The following is a 22,856-nucleotide window of genomic DNA, read 5'->3' on the forward strand; positions in this document are numbered from 1 at the left end:
CATTTTGTAAATTTCTGAAATCCTCTCTGCTTTCTTTAGCGGCGTATTATGTTATATACCTGCTGTCTGGAGAACACGGCTCCAGGTGCAATAAAAGATAAAGACACAGAGGCAGCAGCGGCTCGTAGTTTTCTGTGTGATTCATCGAGATGTGCGAGTGTGCGCCTGCATGTCGGATCCCGTTCGCAGCAGCTGGATGTGATTGTTGCACCGCACCGAGCAGTTTACCGAGCCAGCCACTCGCCACAAGAGAGTAATGACATAGTTAAAGAGGGCGGTAGTGAGGACGGGGGTTGTGGAAAACTCTGAAAACACTCGGGATGAAAGCTATCACAGATCCCTCCGAGTATCAGCTCCAGCGTAATGGACGGGCCTATTGTAAGGTAGGCCCACAATAAACTGCTGCAGGGAACAGACAGCTGTCAATAATTTAGAAAAGTGTTTGAAGTTTCCTTCACTGGATATAGACTGTGAAGTAATCACAACTGTCCCTGCTGCAGCTCCTTTCCCCTCTCTCTCTACGGATACATGATACTGCTCACCTCTATCTATTAGCATGAATGCTTTCAAGATGTGGACTTCCTTTGCAGTCCTTATGACCCCGTTAACCTCTGAGGGGGGGGACACGGAGGCTCTGATACGTTGAACAGGCCCGAATACAACATATATTCTCTTTCAAACGGCACCTCATAATAAAGTGTAGCTCGTCTTCGTTAAATTAGAGGATACAGCGTAAGAAGAATCAGGCAAAAAACAGGCAATGTCTCCCTCGTCTGGTTGCCCAGAGGTGTAAAGGTTTCAGTCATTCGTGCGTTCCTTTAACCTGTCGTGGCCCCACTTTTTCAACCCTAACATTTACCGTGTTACTCCTTTTTCTGAGCTCAACTTTATTATTTCGTAGAAGCCATTCGTGGCCCTGTGTGTAGCTTTTAAGTATAATAAGGAAAGTACATAAACTTTTTACAGAAGCTGGATTTTTTCTAAAGTTTTACAGTGCTTTTGAATTTTTGTTGGAAAAATCAAACCAGAAACAAATCATTTATAAAGTGTCTTTAAACACTTGCTGTCATATTTATTGTGAAACTGTAAGATGACTTTAGCATCAGTTGCACAGACCTGATGGGTTTTCTACAGCAGCGGTCTCCAACCTTTTTTGCGCCACGGACCGGTTTATGCCCGACAATATTTTCACGGACCAGCATTTAAGGTGTCGCGGATAAATACAACAAAATAAAACTAGTACCGGTACCAAAAAAAGAAGATTTATTCATAACACACGTGAAAAGACCCAGGAAAACCGAATAAATGATAAAAACAATAACAAAATAACGCTGAAAACCGATAAAAACCCTGAAAACTGTACATTTCACACCTGAGCCTCAACTCTCGCGGCCCGGTACCAAACGACTCACGGACCGGTACCGGTCCGAGGCCCGGGGGTTGGGGACTGCTGATCTACAGGACACAGAAGCTACGTGGATGACATTACTGAATACAATAATAATAATAATGGATTGGATTTATAAAGCGCTTTTCAAGGCACCCAAAGCGCTTTACAATTCCACTATTCATTCACTCTCACATTCACTCACTGGTGGAAGCAGCTACAGTTGTAGCCACAGCTGCCCTGGGGCAGACTGACAGAAGCGAGGCTGCCATATCGCGCCATCGGCCCCTCTGGCCAACAGTAGGTAGGTTGCCCAAGGACACAACGACCAGGACAGAGAGCCCAGGGATCAAACCTGGGCTCTCTGTCGAACCAGCGACCTTCCAGTTCCAGATACGCTTCCCAACCCCCTGAGCCACGGTCGAATACAGAGTGCTAATCATACAGGGCGGTGTTATGAGACGTTATCAGAATGGAAGAACAAGACTGTTAGATTTTTAGTACTTTTACTTTGTCTGTATCCAAAGAGAAAACTGTTCTCTTAGCTGCCAGGAGGTGTCACTGTCTGTTGGTTTATCCACTGAAATTTGAAAGGAAGGCTGGTTGTGGCTCTTACTGAAAACAGATGATCCTGGAACCGGCAGATTATTATTTCTTTACAAATGAGAAAATATATAATCAATGTATTACAGTTTAAACATTAAGAATTTGCCTTTGCATATACTGAAACTACAGTGTTATCAGTCACACATCACAGCTGAATAGAAGCGTCTTTTGGAGACTCATCTGAAAGGCTGATATAAAATTCACACATGAAGACCGAGCTACAAGATCCCTCTCAGAAATAACATCTGCTGAAGGATCAGAGACAGCGATCTGCCTTTGTTGCCCTGATCCTGGCGTCTGTGTGTATTTGTTGAGCAGCTTTGCCTGGTAGCTTCTCGGCAGGTCTCTCGTCACCTCGAGGGGAGGTCCGCGTGTCACGCGCCCTCGCAACCCCCATCCGCGGCCGCTTCTTCTCGCTTCTGCTCCGTGTCATCCGCTTCTCCTCTCCGCTCCATGCTGGGGATCCGTGAGCTTCAGACCAAACAAGCAAACAAACAGAACAACGGAAAAACCCATCACCCGGACGAGGTCGGGCTGGGCTTTGGGGGGGAGAGATGGGGATGGCTCTTGTTTGCTCTCTGGGCCAGTTCTATCTCACTCCCAGGACACTACTACCCACACTTGTGTTTGACTTCCAACGGGGATCAAGGTGGTCTTCACTCTGCACTGACACATCATCTTCTGATCCAATACACAGCTGGCTGCAGCCTTTACCGAGGCTGGTCCTGTACTGGTCAGCTGTGGTCTTGGCCTTTATCTGAGGGACTTGTTGGTGTGGCATTCAGCTGGTGGCCTTTCGTCCTCACACAGCTGTTTTTCAGCCAGCAAATAATGAACTTTAAGTAAATGCTGACTGTGATAAATAATCTAAAACACAAATGCCAAAGAAATGATCAAGATAGGTGTTTAATATTAAACTGATTTTCCTGTTTCTGCTTTATGTTCTTTGTCGTTTTATCAGTCAAGTGCACGCTGCCTGGAAGAGGCTGTAACCCACACGTTAGCCACGCCGCTCCGCTTTTTCTTCCCGTGTCCTCTGTAAAGGGCATCACCAAAACGCACTCTTCCCTCTTCTTTTCACATTAAGACCCGGGTGGTAAACGAATGCCTCCGCAGAGGCCGGTGTGTATTGGACACACGGGTGGGGAGTGCTTCACAAGATCAACTGCATCTTTAACGTTTGACTAATAATTGAAATTTACCAAAAGGTTGTATAATACGTTAATTAAATGCTTTGGCATCACTTTAGACTGTATATTGGAGGAAAGAAGGAGGTGAAAGCCGTGTGTGTGGCGGCTTGTAAGGACATCCGGTCATCCTTTTGTTGTAAAAGCTGTGGCGAGAGGAAATGAAAGCCGGGAATGGTTTCCTCGTCTGGGAAAATGCAGATGAGCTATGTAGGTATGTTTGGTTTGCTGACTCCAGCTGTGCCTGGAGAATTCCCCTGACCCATCCTAAGATCTGGTTGTTGTGTGAGGCAAAATGTAGGCTGCCCCTGTTGCAAAGCAGGCAGGCGCAATACGCAACCCCCCCTGAAAGGAATGGTCATTGAACTCTCAGGCAAGTGGCAATATTTGCTCACCTGAAATACTCACATCATGGCAATTGGGGTAGGGGTGGGCTCAGGGGCTGGGCAGGGCCTCCACCATGCAGCTGTGGCCAGACTGGGAAGTTTTGTGGCTGGAGAGGGGAAGGGGCTTTCTTGTTGGGGGGTTGTTCAGATGTGGCCGCCTTATTGTGTCCTTAAGGAGGCAGGCACCATATTTGTTCGAAGCTGCAGGAGGCTGATGAGGTGCTAATCTGTTGAGTGGCTGTGTCATTGGGGCCCTGTTCCCAATGGCCTGTTAGCTGTCAGAGCCTGTAAAAAAGGCAGAATTTATTGGCCCCCGGCCAGGGCTCAGCCATCGGTGTCCACGGGTAAGCAAACACAGATTGGACACTTATGCTGTTGCTCTGGTGGAGCTGGCTTTAACACCGGGCTCCTGGGGTGACACGAAGGCAGCTCTTTCAGCCCTCTTCATGAGTTGTCAGCCCCCTCTATGCTCCTCTGTAAACACTACAAATTAGCCATCTGCATATGGATGGGCCCTTAGTCCATACAGGAAGCAGACAACTGCCTGCAAGAAGGCTGAAGATATCGACTCCTCTAACAAATAACCCCCCCCCCCCCAACGCCAGCTTTTAATTTCTCACGTATGCAAAACAAAGCGTGCACAGTCAGTGTTTTAGATATGCTGGTAACGATTTCTTGCTCGAGAGAAAGATTTTGTTGGAGCGTGAAGATAATGAAAGCGCTCGGCCGGCCGGTTGCTTGTGATGGGTTCGGGTCAGCAGTCAGAGGTAATCCCAAACTTGAATTTCCCCATCAGCCTGGAATACAGATAAGACCGCAGCAGATCTGAACCTCACTCTGACTGACTGAGTGATTGATGGAAAAAGGAAATGGACCACTCAGATTCAGAGATGTGTTTTCTCGAGAGGTCTCCCGGCAACAGCTGCAGTGCTGCAGGTTTGATCATCATTCACGAATCAACGCACGATTAAAATAGTTGATGAATTCATTTAACTGTCACGGAACGGACGATACCAGAGGTCTGTCCCCCGTGAGACGCTGGGCGCACTTAGGATTAAAAAGACCATTACTGATACGCAACTTTTTAATCACGAGGCCAGGTTTGCCCTCTTGTCCACACTGACAGGGATCTGACAGCATGGCGGCCGCGTGTGAACAGCAAGCTCGTCGTGGATTATTGCACGGGCTTGATTGTAGTGATATTTAGACACAGTGCTTCCCATGGGAGCCTGGCACTTTAATTAACATAGCACCAGTGGCTCTCCTCCTGTTCTAATTGCCTTCAGTCTGTGATTAAATGTGTATTGACTCTGCAGTTGGTCCACTAATGAATAACAATGTGCTGATTTGGTGATATTAAATCTTCTGGCTCTAATACACAACCCATCCACGTTTTGTAGAAAGTTCAGAAAGCACAAGGAGTCGTGGCATCTGATCTATGTCAGAGTGTGGGTATATATCCCCCCCCCCTCAAAAAAAAAAAAAGTATTTTAGCCTTTAACCTGCAGCTTTATATCCAGCAACCCTGTAAAGCCTGAGCAATTAAATAATTGCTCAGGCTTTTATTTTGAAAATTAATATAATTATATAACTGTATAAGTGGAACTTCCTTTTGTATTATTTTGTATAATTTTTCTTTGATATTTGTGGATTAATCTTTATATATTTAGTTATATATTTTGAAAATTAAGTTTTTATTGAACCTTCTGACAAATTCAATATCTATTTGCATATATGAGTTTTAATTTATATTATATTAGCTTCATCTGGCACTTTTTGTTTGTCAATTTATTACTTAAAATACTTTGATCAATTTATTTTGGTTGGGGGAAAAAAAAATAAAAAATCACACCGATGATGTAGAAGTCTGAAAAGCTCTGAAAAGACGTACTTGGTGTTACAGGGTTCAGCGTCTAAGCCCATGTGTGTCTCAGTCTTATATGACCCACTAAGTGTGCGGCTATAAGAACTAAAAACACTTAATACAGCAGTAAGTTTGTATTATTTTGTTGCTCTCACAACCTGAAAACCAAATATAATCTAGAAAGTTTTTGCAAATCATGTATTAATTACAAATAAAGCAGCTTTTTTTCTCGGTCAAATTAATTTCCAGACCTGTCAAAAGAATAAACTGCAGCAACATAAACACTCGGTGCATTGGATCCTTCCATCTCTCAGGATTTCATCTTCCTCATTCTACTCCTGTGGTCCAACAGATAAACTGTCACCTTGTTTGACAGATGAAGGCCGGCGGTAAACAACGGTTCTTTTTTTAACATGACAAGAGGAAAGTATTGCATCTACAATGCCTTGGATACAGTCAACATAAAACATATCGAATGGCATTCCTCGCCGCATTCCTCTCAATATCAAAAGGTGCGTGTTTGAGGATAGCCTTACTGCGTTTACGCCTGTGTTTGCGCCCTGACCCACTGGGGCCAGTGCAATAACTTTGGACTGCCTCCCACTGCATCTCGTCGCAATGACCACTCTCAGTTTTTATTTAGCTAGGTTGTGTGCCTTCCCAGTCCGGCCGCTTTTCAGATTCATTTCCAGGTAAACACAGTGTGGCCAGCCACAAACCTGCAGCCAACAGGCGTTGTCACAGCTGTGGCAGATAATGGCAGGTCCAAACTCCAGCCCGGCTCTGGAATGTTTACTGTCACCACAGGCGAGTTGGCCGCAAACATTTTTTTTCCAGCACTTTCCAAGAGGAAGACTCTCTTGTTATTAATTTTATTTTGATGAATCACACGCTTAACCCTTTGCCCTGCGCCGTTTTGTGTGGCTCGGTGTACTCAGGAGGGTAGAAAGGCACAAAAAGGTGCATTCTTCAGCAGAGCTTTTAATTTCAGTTGAGAAAGAAATCCTTACTTTGAAAGCTGAAACTTAAAGCTAGCACATAACTGCCAACAGCTCCTGGGTGTTTGAAGGAATGTTCCACCTTCTTCTCACCGAGCACAGATCTATCCGTTTCCATCCCCCTGCCCTGCACCCAAGAAAACTTCCTGGTGTCATTTCGGGGCCACGTGTGTGCTTTGCTTTCACCTCTTTAACTCAGTCATTACATTTCCACCACTTAGTGGATTCCCTTATCATAACCAGTAAATGAATAACACCTAAATGTGTGAAATGTAACACCCATCATTCTAAAGGCTAATTCATCAAGAGTGTGGCAAATCTAACCGGAGGAGAAAGAGGGCTACACTGCTGCTTCAGGTGCCTCCAGTCAATTTTCACTGGAAATATATACATTTTATAACAACACACTGAGCTGTGTTCTGACTCAATCTCATGAGCACAAGTCAATGCAGTCCTGGCCTCATTTTCAGTGCACGCCGGATTGTGAAAGCTTCAGCTGGGAACAGAAAAACTGCCAAGAAACGCGGCAGCGGTTTGTACATATTGCAGCAATGAGCGTCAGGCCATTAGATTCCCTGCTCAGTGTGTTGAAGTGAACTATTAAAATGCATATTTTAAAGCTGGTGTCAGTGGAATAAACCAGAGGTTAAACAGAAGGGAACACACTGCCTGTATTTGACCCAAAGGTTCACATGGTCTGAACCTCAATCATAAGCAAAATGCAGTATTACTTTAATTTGAGTGTGAAACAACACAAAGACTCTGAAATCTTTTTCTTTAGTCCCGTTTTACATAATTACGCTAGAAGAATGGATACTTGACATATTTTTATTCACTAACAGACCAGCTTACAAGTATATACATGCAGGTGTAATTAACCTTCTGAATTTAAGCCGAGTGTAACGCAACGCAAGAGTTTCAGTCGTTGGTGATTCAATCATCCTTTCTGTACCAACCATAAAGAGGCAGTGATTAACTACTCTGGCTTTTAAAATTCAAATTAAAGCTACCACGGGAGGAACTTGTTCTGATTCTGTGGAACATTTAAACTGTTTTGGCTCACATTTCTGAAATTCTCCACATTTTGTCACTACTTTGCTGACACTTTTTCTTTACTTGTTTTTGTGTGTGTTCTGTTTCCAAAAACTGAAGTCAGCCACCATATATTAAATTTACCGTGTGATTTCTTTGGCTACCTCATTCCACTGACACAGTCAGAGCGGGTCATAAATAAAAATGTTACAGTTGTGAGATAGTTAGAGTGGTATGTAGTGTCTGCTGTGGAGAGGAGGGAACATTTTGGATGCAAACACTACACCAAAGAATAATGAAGAAAAACAAAATACACTGAATAGAAAACACATCTGCATAAAGCCCTGCACGAGTTTTTTGTTTTTCCAAAATGTGACCTTCACTCATGTCAGACGACTCTGGAAAGTTGATGATTAACCATTGATTTAGCTTCATGTCTCATTCAGGAACAGAATGTTACACAGGTCAAGGATCCTTTTAAAACGCTCACGGTTTTTTGTTTCTGTCATTTTAAAATAAGCACTTCATGAAATAATATTTTTGACTCATATAAAATGGATTTAGCGGTACCAGAACCAGTCCAGGTCCTTTTTGAATCCGTTTTCATACTTTTTTAAAGAAAATACGCAACATTTTTCACATTCAGCGTGACCACACCGTTGCGTAACACACACAAACATACCTGCTGGCCATGCAAGCATTCACGATCTGATTTTTTTTAGCACATTTATGCAAAAAGAATGCAGAAATGCGTCAGAATATTTGTAAAACTCTTTAAAAATTATATTTTAACATCTATGAAATCCAGTTACTCCATAATGAGCTCACACCGAAAATATTCAACGCGCCTAATCTTCCGCCCTCAACACTTTATAAAGGCTCTATTATACACAAATATTACATGGCTGTTTGTTTGAAGCGTTTTGTGATTTTGCAGCGACTGTCCCTTTCAAAAATAACATTTCACTAAACTTATTGTTGTAACTCAGTCGAGCCGGGAGAGCGCAGATTTGACCATCTCCAGCTTTCTCCATTTCCACCTCTCCGCCGGTGCAATCCCAAATCCTCAAACACACAGAGCTTTTTCTCATGATCTCATTTCCAAGTTAAGCAGACTGTGTTAGTCCCTCGTCAACACGACAGGTTTACTCGCCTTTACTAATGGGGCTCTATACTGATAGTTATGCTCTTGCGTAAATATGCAGTCAAATAGATGTACAACTACTGACACGTGGCTGGCGTCGCTCTGCAGCCTCACCTTGATGTTTGTGTCATACAAATACTGTACGGGTTGCGAAAATGAGAGGCCCTCAACACACAGGCCCGCACGTCTGATGAAAAACAGGAGTTTCGTGCTTTAAAGGTCCCCCAACAAGCAAAATCAAGCTGTCGGCCTATACACCCACGCGCACTCTCAAACGACCTATTTAAATAAAAGAATGTGGGCTGTAACGTCATCACTTCCGTGTTTTTCTTGATTTCGGTTATTTTTCATCTCTTCTTTTGAGTCAACCTAAAGAAAAAACGCCCAGTTTTCTTTTTTAACGGGCGTTTGAGTTCAAAGGATGACTTTACGTGCCACAGACAGTAGAGCCAGTCGGAGGTGGCATCCGAGAGAGGGCGCTCTGAAGCTGTGCCTGGCGTGTTCGACACTAATTAAAACATTTAGAAACAGTAATTCAGTCCCAGGTTAAGAAATCAGGTTAAACTGTGCCTTTGTGCAAACATCACCTACATCAGTTGGGAAACAGGTAAGGACTTTAGTACTGACAAAATGTAAACTTTAGCTTGTAGGAAGTTTTGATATTGTTTAAAATGACCAATTATATCAAACACGCTGCGGTCATTTACACGGATCTCGCTGCTTTTTCTGTGGACTAAACAAAGCTCTCTTCAGGTGAACATCAGAAAGGTTTAAAACTATGTCTTATCATTTATGTAAGCCATAAACATGTGTTCTTGGATTTATATAGCAACAGAGCTATGGCAGAATAATATTTAATCCTGTATCAGTTAATGGTTTAATCTGCTTTAAATCTCTGTAGAGATTTTTGCTGAAACGAGATTTTACTTCATTTCTAAACGTTTTCGTGTTCTTTGGTGTTCTCGGTGTAAAATAGTTAAAATGTATATGTAGGCTTAGGCAATAAATTCCTTGAATGCAACGCAATAAAATGGATTATGATTTGAGCTCAGCTGAAGTGGAATAAGCACTTTGGAGGATGTGCGTAATGAAAAGCGCACCAAGGAAGAGCGCCAAACATTCCTTTTATAGTTCTCCCCCCCCCCCCCCCCTTTTTCTGCCCCAACCAAAATACAATAAGATTAGTTTATAATGAAGCTTTTCATATGAAACTGTTCTTTTCAGTTAGCGCAGGTGTACAATTGGGGTGGGGGGATGCTCGAGGAGTCTCACGCCTAGGTGCGAGGAGATTATTCAAATAGGGCCCAAGGCGTAGAAGTAGGGATTGGAGGCTTGCCTAGAGCACAGAGCTATATCACAGCGTTAACAAGCAGCACGGAGCGTCATTTGAACTCCAGTCACTGACAGACGCATTTCACGGCTGGCTCCATAAGACACACATGCTCCAGTCTTCGACGAAGGGACAGACCGACGACCTAAATACACTCAGTGGTCCCCAGTTACCTGCTATTAGAGAGACTTTTGGCTTTCCCTCTGCTGGGAGACGCTTTGTAAAAGTCCTCCATGATGCTTGGAGCAGTTAAAATGGAAGGACACGAACACACCGACTGGAGCACCTACTACGGAGAGCCCGAGGTGGGTACCTTAAATATATATATTTTTCCGTCTAAAGCCGATCCCATTTTATACAACTCAATATTAGCCCTGAGATAATATTAACTTTGTGATCAAATATTGACTTGAGGCGCCTCCAAATCCTCCCCCATCTCCACGCAGCGCACTATCCTAACAAAGTTGCTTGACATGTAGGGGAAGAAACTTTTCGCTCGGATTATAATTTCATAAGTCTCTACGTGTTTCTACTAAATCGGGTTATTGTTGGTCAGCTTTCCACCCAATAAACACGCGTGCTGTTTGATTTCGGGGAGATTTTTCAGTGGACACACGCACCGAGTAGTATTTTTATCTATGCTGCACATTTTAAGAGGAATAGTCACCTCGATTTTATTTATTTATTTGTGTTTTGTTGTAATAATGGCGTTAAATATATATTTGTTAAATATACACACCCCTGTTTTTCATTTTTAGGAAATAGTTCGCGCGAGAGCAAGCGCCTACAATGCCACTTCACACTTACGAAACCGGGAAGCTTTAAAATATAAAGTATTATTTATGGAGATGAATAAGGCGATTTTTATCAGGCTCAAATAAGAACGATTCGCCGTGTTTAGAAATCACTGTGCCGCTTTATTGCTCGCTGCAATGCCAGATGAAACTCACGAATGCCTCTTTCCCTCACTGACAGTGTTACACCTCGGTTGGCAACATGAACGCGGGCCTGGGAATGAACTCTATGAATACCTACATGAGCATGTCCGGCATGAGCACCACTGCCAACATGACGGCCAACTCCATGAATATGTCATACGTCAACACGGGCATGAGCCCCTCCATGACCGGCATGTCACCGGGAACCGGCGCCATGAACGGCATGGGCGCAGGGATGACGGCAATGAGCGCAGCCCTGAGCCCCAGCATGAGTCCCATGACCGCACAGCCCGCGTCTATGAACGCCCTCACGTCGTACTCAAACATGAACGCCATGAGCCCGATATACGGACAGTCTAACATCAACAGGTCCAGAGACCCTAAGACCTACCGCAGGAGCTACACGCACGCCAAACCCCCGTACTCCTACATTTCTCTTATCACCATGGCCATCCAGCAGTCCCCGAGCAAGATGCTGACACTAGCCGAGATCTACCAGTGGATAATGGACCTCTTCCCGTTTTACCGACAGAACCAGCAGCGCTGGCAGAACTCCATTCGCCACTCTTTGTCTTTCAATGACTGTTTCGTCAAAGTGCCCAGGTCGCCGGATAAACCGGGGAAAGGCTCGTTTTGGACTCTGCACCCGGACTCCGGGAACATGTTCGAGAACGGCTGCTACCTGAGGAGGCAGAAACGCTTTAAGTGCGACAAGAAGATGAAGGAACCGGGCCGCAAGTCGGGGGACGGCGGCTCCTCCAACAGCAGCTCGGAGAGCTGCAACGGCAACGAGTCCCCGCTCTCCAACTCCTCCTCCAGCGACCACAAAAGGTCCCTGTCGGACATGAAGACGAGCCAGGCCCTGAGCCCGGAGCACACCGCTGCTAGCCCGGTGACGCAGGGGCAGCACCTCATGTCGCAGCATCACTCGGTTCTTGCGCACGACGCGCACCTGAAGCCGGAGCACCACTACTCCTTCAACCACCCTTTCTCCATAAATAACCTCATGTCCTCGGAGCAGCAGCATCACAAAATGGACTTAAAGACTTACGAGCAGGTGATGCATTACTCCGGCTATGGCTCCCCCATGGCGGGACCTCTTTCCATGGGCTCCATGGCGGGGAAAGCCGGTCTGGATTCTTCATCCATACCTGACACAACTTACTACCAAGGTGTCTATTCCAGACCAATTATGAACTCCTCATAAACTCTTTTATTCCCTCATGTAATGTGGACTTTCTTCCCATTCACTTTGTACATTTGTAAAAGAAAAAGTATAGACTTTGTGTACAATATGTATTTCAGATATTTTTGACGTTTCCCACAGTTTTAGTTGTCGAGTTTGTTAGTAGCCTAATTATTTTGAGAGGATGCTGATATTAATGATTAAAAACACTGATAATGTGACGGAAATCTGCTCAGAAGTTGGTTTCAGGACTGGACCCAAAGACAACCAACAACAACTTGCTGTAAAATAGCCTGCGTCCGCATAACTGGACTCGTAAATGACTCGAAATGCCTCGCTGGATTTGTTCAATCATTTGTGTAATTCCTATTTATGGCTTGTATATGTGTATTCTTGTAGTGACAAGAACAGAATCTATATTAAAGTGTTATTGGTTTTGTTTTCTGAATGTCACGGTGTTGGACCATTTATTATTATTATTATTATTATTATTATTATTATAGGAAAAATTAGATTTTATCCAAAAAACGAACTTCAAACGGAGAATTTGCAGGAGAAAGATACAATTTGAGGCGGCATTAATTTAGTCCAATTTTGGTTTATATTATCATAACAAAAACGAATCCATTCATCCATGTTTGGGATCATAAAATACGTTTCTCACGATGTAGTTATTTATTTAATTCAAATTCTGGAATTTATTCTTACCCACGTAAGGCGCACAGTCAGCTTGGATTAATAGCTTTGCTGGATAAAACCGGGAACAATGCTCCCAATTTGTCATTCAGGAAATGTAAACAACACACATATATGCTCATTAATCCCAACCACAAATTCAAATATTTATATGAAAAAAGGAGGAGATGTAGCCAGTGCGCCACATTCTATAATATCATATTTTTAAACTAAAGTGAGGAAAAAGGAGGTTTGAAAGAAAAAAAGCGGCAGGATAATTTAAAAATATATATAATAAAATTGTTTTTATTTATTTTTATATTTATTTATTTTTTTAGCAAAATTGACCCCACACAGTCGATCCAAAGGCAGAAATGCACACGTTCCCATTTAATCTCGCAATCTTCACATGCAGTTGGTGAGATTATATGCAGCCTACATGCATGCATTATGCCAGCCATTAAATTCCCACACATACACATACTCTCTCTCTCTCTCTCCCTCTCTCACACACATACACTGGCGCGCGCGCACGCGCGCGCACAGTGCAAAGTTTGGATCACTGAATAAGATTAGTGTCATTGTCACATAAAACAGCCTCCCGTGGCGCAGCAGAATAGTTGCAAAAGGGGCCTGATTTGGGAACAGAGCCGGCTCAATGCGATGCTCTAACTTTTCTCCCCACAATCTGGGGGACCATTGTCTTCTGCCTATTTTTAAAGTAGTGGGACCCTCCCCACTTGTTAGATAAGATAGGCTAGTTGTCATCCAAATGACTCCAAGTCCCCTCCTGAGCTCAAATCCAAGGCCAGGGAGTTTGGGAGCATTTCTGCTCCTCTTATAACCAAATGACACCCCTTCGACTTCTGAACACGTAGGGCCTAAAGTGTGCGTTTATTCTCCAGGCCCTCTTTACAGATCGTACTTTAAACAGCGTGATCTGCGAATAAACAAAGCCAGTAAACAATAGAGTGTAGGCTATGCTCACATATAGGAAGAGTACACACACAAACCAAATTGCACAAGTGTAAACTTTGAATAGGACGCCGCAGCTCTGTAAATTTACACAGACATTAAATTTCGTTCTATTCATTTTAGACATATAATGCTAAGCTGATTTTTTATAGCACACTGATCGATATCTCTGTAAAATAATCATTTTTTTTAACTAGCGGGGCAGTGAAATCTTTGCTTTGTGCTAAAGTCAACAGTGACAGAGTTTGAGCTCAAATAAATGCCGTGATGTCTGGAGCCCTTTGCAGAAGGCAGAAGGCGAGCTTCTACAATGGGCTCCTGTGTGGCCTGCCAACAACAAGCAGCGGCTATTTTGCGCAGGTATGAAGCTTTTATTTTTATAAATCTGTCTTCTTACATCGTTTTTTCATTTTACTTGGAGGGATAGACGGTTTGACAGCCGTTCCCGGGGGTGCATGGGGTGGAGGGGGGCAGAGGCTGATTTCCTAAATTCAGTCGAAACGAGACGTATTTGATTTCACGACAGGGTGGTGCAAAGCTGAGAGGATCTGCAGGTTGTGTGATTGCTGCAAGTTTCCCTGTCTCTGAGTTGCATGTTGGAGAGACCTTAGCGCACTGCAAAAAAACTGCCACGGACACGACTTTACTCTTTCAACTGCGTAATTTTTGTTTTTAATTAAACGTTTTCAGTTGATTAGATAATTTCTTATCGGTGCTTGTTTCGCAAAAGTAAATCATCCAAATAGATGAACTCTGTCCACAATTGTAACTTGTAGCACGTTAGAGAAAAGCGGCTGTTTAAACTGGAGGAAACACACGAAACCAGCGGAACTCTTTCCTCGTTCAGAGACATGTGAGACTGAGTGCAGATATTTTTTGCAGTGTGCGGCTGATTGGTATCAGTGTGGCTGCTCTTACGTCCTGAAAGCGAGCTTTCCTGCAACACTGACTCTACTGCTTTTATTTGGTACCGGTATATAAATACACTGAATCGACTTTTATTTCCCAGCACCAGTTTTAATCAAATGTAAAGTAATATATGAAAATAAAACGCGTTTAATAAATATTTTAAGAAAATTAGGATAATACACTTTATCTTATTTCCCCCCTTTTTTTCTTTTTTCCTGGATTCAAAAACCGGAAGTCTTAATTTTAAAGCTAGAATCTTTACCGTTTTATTAAACACAAACATGTAATAATAATAATAATAATAATAATAATAATAATGTTCAAGACACTGCATCCAAAATACTGGTTCTTTAAAATCTGAAGTAGATGGAGAGCCCTTCAAATTGTTCCTCGGCCAATATATAACAGTTATATTCCAACACTGCTCTCCTGCGACCCTCAGAAGGCGCGGTAACCCCAGTCAAGCCCCCTCTCGCGCGCACTGAGCCGGGAATGGCCTTGTGGAGCTTTGCCGGTTCAAAGGTAACCAACCTCAATCTGTACCGGCAGACAAAAGTGCGCCGGGGCTCATGCATCTCCTAACTTTATTCAGGTTTTTCCATCGGGGAGGATACCTCTGGAGCTCCTGGCCGCGCCATCATAGACGAGCACATCTGTTGTTATAGCAACTGAATAAAGGATGGCCCGGCCTGTTGATCCTTTTTTTTCTCCTTAGCCCGCTAACCTGATTTCTCTGCTTTTTTGTGAGCGTATTTGCATATTTCTTGATTAGGGCCTGAAAACAGGACCCCCTTTTTCTCAGACGCACTCATCTCCGGCAGGCATTCGTCGATGGGAAATCATATATATATCTTTTAAAAAAAAAATTCAGCGTAGCTGGAAACAATAGACCAAATATCATTGTACTATAAAATCATCTGCTGTTTAGTTCAGTCTTTTTTGGGGGGGGAGGAGGATATATTTACTGCAACAATAGACGATTTACCTCCTTTTCTTTTTATCACTTTAAATAGCGTCTAATACCAGACCTCCAAAGTGAGACATTTTCCCTACAGCGACGTATTTTAATGCCTAGGCGAGTTTGGGCCTCTGTCTTCAATGAATGACTCAGTACCCTATAAGCCATATGCGCATCCACCCATGGGCGTCAACTGAATAGGCTATATCAGCCTGATGGGACTCCATTTACACCATCGGTTTACGCATAAAAGAATAGAAATAATGTCAACAAATTATTGGAATTATCGTGTGAACACTGGCCTCGGAAGGGAAGAACAATAAGAAGTGTGTGCGCGTGTGTGAGAGTGGGTAGTTTTGTAATCAATCCTCCAATCGGCCTTCTAATACAGCCTCTTCGATTCTTGCCCAGTTCATCAGCCTGTGTCTGTAGGCTATATTAAATCTGGAGCAGTCTTCTTTCAAGAGTCAGATGTGTTATATACACAGAAAGGTGTCTGGCGCACCTATAGGCTCTCCGTGCGCTGCAGCCCGCGGACTGGAACACCCAAGTAGATCCGTCTCCATGACGACGGCGGGACACCGGTCCAACAAGCTGTAATTCTGTCTCAGCCTTTTGCAGGGGAGGGACCGTCCACACTAGCCCGACTTAACTCCTCTTTCACCAGAAATACTCCTAATCCCATATCTTAGCAAGGCAAACTGCCGTCCCTCAGTATATTAAAGAGACCACAAAGTCAAAACTTAAAGCCACCCATGGTTTCCCAGCAGGCGGCCCATCCCGGTGTGAGCGTCGCTGCCCCGTCCCGTCCCGTCCGGCCAGCCACTGTACGTGTCTCCAGTTTTCTCAGCGCTTATTTACAGAAAATTAATACTTGTAATCAGAACTTTTTATTATGTGATTTCGACAAATTTGCGCGAATAAATCCAGAAGATTTAAATATTAATTCAACTTTAAATAAAAGAATAAATAAATAAATTGCAGAAAATAAATTCTGTTATGTTGATAAATTAATAAACATTTTACGGCTTATTTTTCAGAGGCGGCACTGAGGTTCGGTTTGCGTTATTGTCATTTCTGAACGTCTGCTATTTTCTATCGTTGTTAAACATTTGGTTTAACAGGAATTTAAAATGAGCTCATAACCAAAATATACATGAAGAGTGTCCGAAATGTGAAATATTAAAATGTATCGAAATCAAATCTATCAGTTAACCAGCTAATTTGCAATTGAAAATGCTTTCCTTCTGTTGCCGGCTGTACCACACGTTTGTATTTAAATGGATATTTGCACATAAATACGCACTTCTGCAAACATATTACGGATTTCTAGCGCAAAAAGGTAGAAATGAAAACAGGATTACTGCAGGGACAAATGATTTATTAATAAATTACATTTTAATTCCACATAAGTTTGCGTTGCAGCACAAGAAAACATTGTTTTATTGTGTGTTTGGCTTTCTAAAATGACTTTTGAGCTTCGTTCTTTCCTGTGGCTTATTTGTTTTTAATAAGACAAACTTGAAATATTAAAAAGTAAAATCATAAAATGAATCTCAGGCAGACCTTCAAGCAATGAATTAACTATTTGGCTTTTATAAATAATTTTCCTATTAAAACAGTGCAGTTAAAGTAAATGGAGTTTCAATAATTGCAAATGTTCCTTATTTTTAAAAAATATATATCAGCAAAATAAAATTGGCTTTTTTAAAATGTTTCTTTAATTAATTTGGGGGATTGTGGATAATTCATATAAACTGCATGAGACAGCCAGCAGAAACTATTTCATAGAAAAGCCTGTTTTTCTCCTCCTGACCTGGAATATAATAATATCATGAGGAATTTACAAGATGTGCATGTAAGTGAAACCTCAACTTTTATCATTTCTGACTAAAATTTGGCTTTAATTTTGCTCTGTCCCCTTTTTAAAAAAATCTTTACGTATACAGATTATTTAATAAAGCAAAGCAGATTTACTCTATATTTACAAATCACTTTATTGTCATTTGTAATGCTGACATGTTTCATCTTAATTTTTTAAGTCTCAGAGTTACAGACGCAGATATTATTTGGTGACTCTAGATGAACGCAGATTTGTTACAAAGATGATGAAGAGCTGGGTGTGTGAGAGCGAGCGAGAGGCAGAAAGAGCGAGGGAGGGATGGAGGCTGAGAATGCGGACGCTAACTGTGATGTGTCCGCACTTTCCTGACAAGACTGTGTGACATTCCGGCGCAGGACTCCATCATGTTCTCAGAGAGAAGGAGAGAGAGAGGGGTCCGTCAACAATGCCCATTGAGCACTGTGAGGCAGCAGCTGGTGGGACATGCAGTGACCTAAAGGCAATCTATTCAGTCCAGAACGGGGTGCCTCTCACTACCCTCCTGCTTTTATAAGGCTGGAAGTGGATGGATGGTCAGTGTTTATCCTTAAATAGTATCGCAGCACAGGTCTGTCATCATGAAAATGGAAGAGAAGCAGTCCCCACCTCACCAAACCAATCAAGTTCTCGTATGGGAACGGCTAAATATCAAAGGTGTGGAAGATGATGTCAATTTCTGAAGAGGAGCTTTCCGTCTTATGTCGGTGGAATCGAGATAAAATTGAGATGACCATCAAAGCTTTTGTTTCTCTTGAGCGCTGACGTGAGGCTCGGCCCAGCAGCGGAGGGGAAGATTAGGTTTCCAAAGAGAAACAGAAAAAAGAAACAGCAACCCTCCACGTGAGATAATAGAAGTGTGATCATCCAGGCAGAAAAAACTCATATTGGTTGGGGATGAGAGATGCTTACAACGTGAAGTTAGATATCAGTCAGGCTGACTGCTGATGTATTTGTGTACATGCACACAGTCGTGCTTTTAGCCCTTGTTGGTAATTCCTCAGACGTTTCCCAGCAGATCTTTTAGCTCAAACCTTGTTGGCAAAGCCGCCACGGCCGAAGTGTCGGTCAGCAGTGGTAAAGGGACGCTTGCTTGGCTGTGATTGATCTAGTGTGGAGTCTTTATTCCCCTTGAGACCATCCACCTCAATATTTTAGACCCAGCTCTTGCAGTGTTGATGTTACGTCCCCTTTTCTGAACCACTTCCACACACTGTGGCATATTTAGCCATCGCACGGCCATAACATGGAAGCTAGGATGCTGCAATATCTCCTCACTTCCCCCTGAGCTCCAGTTCCAGGAAGTGAAGGCAGAGCTTTGCCAGCCAATCGCAACGAAGGACACCTAACTCATTAAAAGTTAATGAAACCTATAAACGTGGTGCGCCAGCGATTCATTTAAACCCCCAATCCAATCTCCTCTCCCAGCAAAGGCAAACAAGCCTGTGTGCCCCCAGCGCTGTCCTCGGAATAACAAACTATGGAATATTTTGTCCTGCATATGTTCTCCTATGCAGACATGTGCACATTGATAGGCTATCTTACAATGGGACTTGTCCAATTTAGAGAATGCCAGGATGGTGTTCTGCAGGGGCGAATTCTGTAATGGGCATCCGAGTTGAATTTAATGCCTTTACTTTACGCTGCATAGCTTGTCGGGAATGGCTGTTATAGATATGCCATTTCAACATTCATGAGAATCACTGACATTCAAATAATGTGCTCATTTTAATACCATGTGAGTGAGAGCCAAGTCTGTGTGAAGAAACCTCTATATTCTTCTTCACGGTCAAGCGAGTGTCAAAAACGACTCTTGAGCCACGCAGACAGACGAGGTGAAATCTGAGCCCTTTCCTCCAGATAAACCCGTCTCTTGCTGTCCAGCATGCTCTGTTTCAGTGCCATCTCAGCTAACAGCAGTGCTGCTCTCAATTTGATAACAAACCATCAACAGCAATAAAGTGCCACCTTACAAGTGTCCAAATCTAAAGAACAATATCCCCCCTTGTCTTTCAGACCTCCATTTCAACACAGCTCCAGCGCCTCACAGTGCTCCCCTTGGGGGGATTCAAATTAAATTCTCCCCATGTATAGCGCCACTGTCAGCCCGTTAATGAATTCCCATACCCTGACTTGAATCAAATTAATCCCCAATTTAATCCCATATAAATGGCTGTGTTATTTATAATGGAAAGACGGATGCTCCGTTGAAGGATTGAGGAAAGCTGGGAAGTGTCTATAGGGCTGTTGAGCAGATTATTGTGAAGGATGAGGCCTGTATGTTCCCCCCACTGCAGAGTAGTCCCCTGATACACACTATTTAACCCTCGCCTGCTTGATGCTGACAGCAACATCATGGTGTTTGTCACTTAATATCCTTTTAGATTAAGGAGTCAACTGGCAGATTTATTGGTCAGAGTCGGGTTATTATGGCGGCGTCTCAGCAGAAAGAGGTGTCGTAAAGCATTTGTGAAGGGCCATGGTTACAGTTAAATTTGCTGTGGGTTCAGACTTGTTACAAGCAACCACTGTTTGAGGTCACGGAGTCAGAGACAGCTGTATGTATGTGCCGATGCAAATTTCCCACTGAGATCCCGTCGTATGCAAATGTTTCTTTGGGAACAGCTTCCTATTGGCACGTAGATCAGACGACGCAATCCTTGATTTACTGTAGACAGTGAGGGATAGATGACAGGTGATTTGTCAAAGGGCTTATTTATACAAATAGTTTAATATCATGCAGCAAAGTGAAAAATGGCTAATGCCTTTTTGGACACAAATACAGTGGTTGACGACCGGTAAAAAGAAAAACAACACGCACACAGTGCATCCAGGTTCAGTTATTGGTGTGTAACGACGGATTTCCCGTTGCCGTGTTGTTTTTGGCCCCAAAAAGTGAAAACGCAACATCCAGATACGCCAACATTGTGTGTTCATAAATACCACAGCATTTTTTTTTAATTCCAAAAATTATGCATAGAATAATTGGGATAATTGAGATAGATGCACCAGATTTAAAACAGTGAACGGAGCCAAATGTATCAACTGTATCAAGTGTTTGCTACAAATGCATTCATCGCAGGGAAAATTCATTTTAAAAAGTGGTTCTTTGAAACGAGCGGTTTCTACATGCCGCTCGGTTGGATATACGGCTTGTGGTCACTCATAGGAGTTTTTCACCTCCAAATCTATGATATACAGTGTACAGTTATTTAGCTAGCAGTATCATGGGATGGATATGAGGATGACAGACGGTTCCGAAGTCAGTTTGGCAGTTCACGGGACAGTTTGGAGCCTTTAAAGCTCGGTCCACCAAATGTCTGAGCAGCTATGTTTTATTGAGGCATCTGTAAGCTTACTAATTTTATTGCCAAGCTTGGCTCGTGCACCTACCGTCATGGAGAGGGAGAAAACACACACACACACACACACACACAAAAGTTTGCTGTTTGCCTTCATTCCACCAAATCCTTGACAGCCGTGCTATAGCCCATCACTATTCACACCATTGTGCTGTCACAACAACTAAACACATCATTTGTGTTGCAGAAACTCATCCTGTATGTATCCAATACCAAATGTTTGGCGACTGAGCGAGGAAACGGCGGGGAGGGGGGCCGCATAATTTGCTAGGAAACATTTTACCGAACATTTGGTGATAAAAACGCCGGCGTCGGCCCCAAGGCTTAAAGCAATTAATTCAGGATCCTGACATAAACTCTCCAATCCTTTGACAGCTTGGAGCTGAAATAAAAATGCTAGTTCTCCTGGGAACGGCAGGAGATAGCTGGCTCTTTTCTGGACTGTTTGCTCACTGGCCCTGAGAGCAATCTTCCCCAGTCAGAATGAAATGCAAGGACACAAACAATGTACCAGCGAGAGAATGGGAGATGGGGAATGAACAGTTTGGACTATTTGCTCAGCAGAAGGGCAGCCACAATGGCTGGCCCATGGCTTTCCCATGCATCAAGCCTCTTAGTCTTAGGCCTCCCTTTGTTGCCTGGTTTCTTCTACCACAGCCAGATAAGAGCACAGCTGCCCTATACTTTTAATTCCCATTGTACGCCATACTGTATGGTCATTTATCTGTCCGCATTCTGCCTGCCTTAATGGCGTTGTCTAATTGAATGAGGTATCACTCGTGTATCTCTGTTCACCTTAGCATGTGTGCTCGTTTTGGCCTCAATTTGCTCTCTCTTTACCATAAAAGGCAGCTGAGGCCTGTGGGAGGGGGATAACGGGTGACCCCTCTTCTCGTATTAGAGAAGGAAGCACAAGTCAAGCACCGACTGCGATAACGGCGCTTAGATGGTTTTAGCAGGAGGCCTAGTTTAAATAATTTTTGGGGATCTAGATTTATGGCGCAGGGAAAGCTCGTGCTTGTAGCGCCCAACAAAAAGTCCTTTTCCAGTCAAAGGCAGGAAGCTGCTGAGGGCACTTGATGCTGCCATTATATGACCTAATGGCGACTCCAACCAGAAAAGAGGGCAAATAGAGCAAGTGTAGGGGCTCTGGCAGAGAGAAGCATATTGTGCTCCTTTGTTTTGGTGTGCTGGTTGGTGTTTGCATTTACATTGACCAGTTCTCTGCTGAATGTGTATTCGCACACACTCGGCCCGTGCAATGCTGCCGGGGTGGCAGGAAATGGAAGTAGCGTGCTTCCCCGCGGAATCTGCAGGGAATAAAGTAACAATGGTGAATGAATCTGAAACACACACAAACAAACAGAAAAGAGCAGGAGCGGGACGTCACCGGAGGATCAATACACATAAGATGAAGCAGCATATTCATGCATGTGAGCAGACACTTGCCTAAACACAAACACACACACTGAGCCCCTCCCCCTCTGTAAAGGTTGTGATGTCAGGGACCCCCTGGGTGGTCAGACGGAGGATAATTTCAACACAGTTTGACGTTGTGAAGGAAACGTTTAAGAAAGCTTTTCACTGGCTGTGTTTGTAAGGCCACTTTTATACAAGTGTGTGCATCTTTCTATACAGTCTGCAGCCAAAGATATGGCATGAAAACGGTTCTTTTCTTCAGCCGAGTGCAAACCCAGCCCACGACGATTCCACAATGGTTTATTCTAATGGATAAGCTCTTAATCTATCAGATCAGATTTCAAAGTGCCAGTAGCTGTGCCAAGACAGGCCCCAGGAAGGAAAACCCTTTTGTTTAGGCCAGAAATTTTAAATTCAAGACCTGACTTTATTCACAACAATAAAAAGGGTACCACCTGTTACGGAAGCAATACCTCAAAGAGCAACACCATTAAGAAACAGTAAGTGCTTGTTTTCACATCCACCTTTGGTGCACCACCAGCGTTTTGCCAGCATGTCAGACCTCAGGTATGGCAAGATAAATAGCTGTCTTATTTGCGGTTGTGAGAGCCAGGCTCCTTG

The 22,856-nt window shown here is 43.3% G+C and overlaps 1 protein-coding gene across 1 annotated transcript; it reads left to right on the forward strand.

Moving 5' to 3' along the window:
* The first annotated feature begins 9,174 nt into the window (after positions 1-9,174).
* Positions 9,175-12,506, forward strand: foxa2 (forkhead box A2). Its single transcript, XM_085144208.1, has 2 exons — positions 9,175-10,239; positions 10,910-12,506. The coding sequence occupies exons 1-2, from the start codon at positions 10,168-10,170 to the stop codon at positions 12,077-12,079; spliced, it is 1,242 nt and encodes a 413-aa protein (XP_085000334.1). The 5' UTR covers positions 9,175-10,167; the 3' UTR covers positions 12,080-12,506.
* Positions 12,507-22,856: the final 10,350 nt, after the last annotated feature.

This window comes from Neolamprologus multifasciatus, chromosome 19, assembly GCF_963576455.1.
Source record: "Neolamprologus multifasciatus chromosome 19, fNeoMul1.2, whole genome shotgun sequence".
Classification (NCBI taxonomy): domain Eukaryota; kingdom Metazoa; phylum Chordata; class Actinopteri; order Cichliformes; family Cichlidae; genus Neolamprologus; species Neolamprologus multifasciatus.

What these genes read in the sequence shown, in the direction of transcription:
- foxa2 (XM_085144208.1), top strand. Translation starts at nt 10,168, where the DNA reads ATGATGCTTGGAGCAGTTAAAATGGAAGGACACGAACACACCGACTGG. An exon ending in CCTACTACGGAGAGCCCGAG is followed by an intron (nt 10,240 to 10,909) that starts GTGGGTACCTTA and finishes CCTCACTGACAG; the next exon opens with TGTTACACCTCGGTTGGCAA.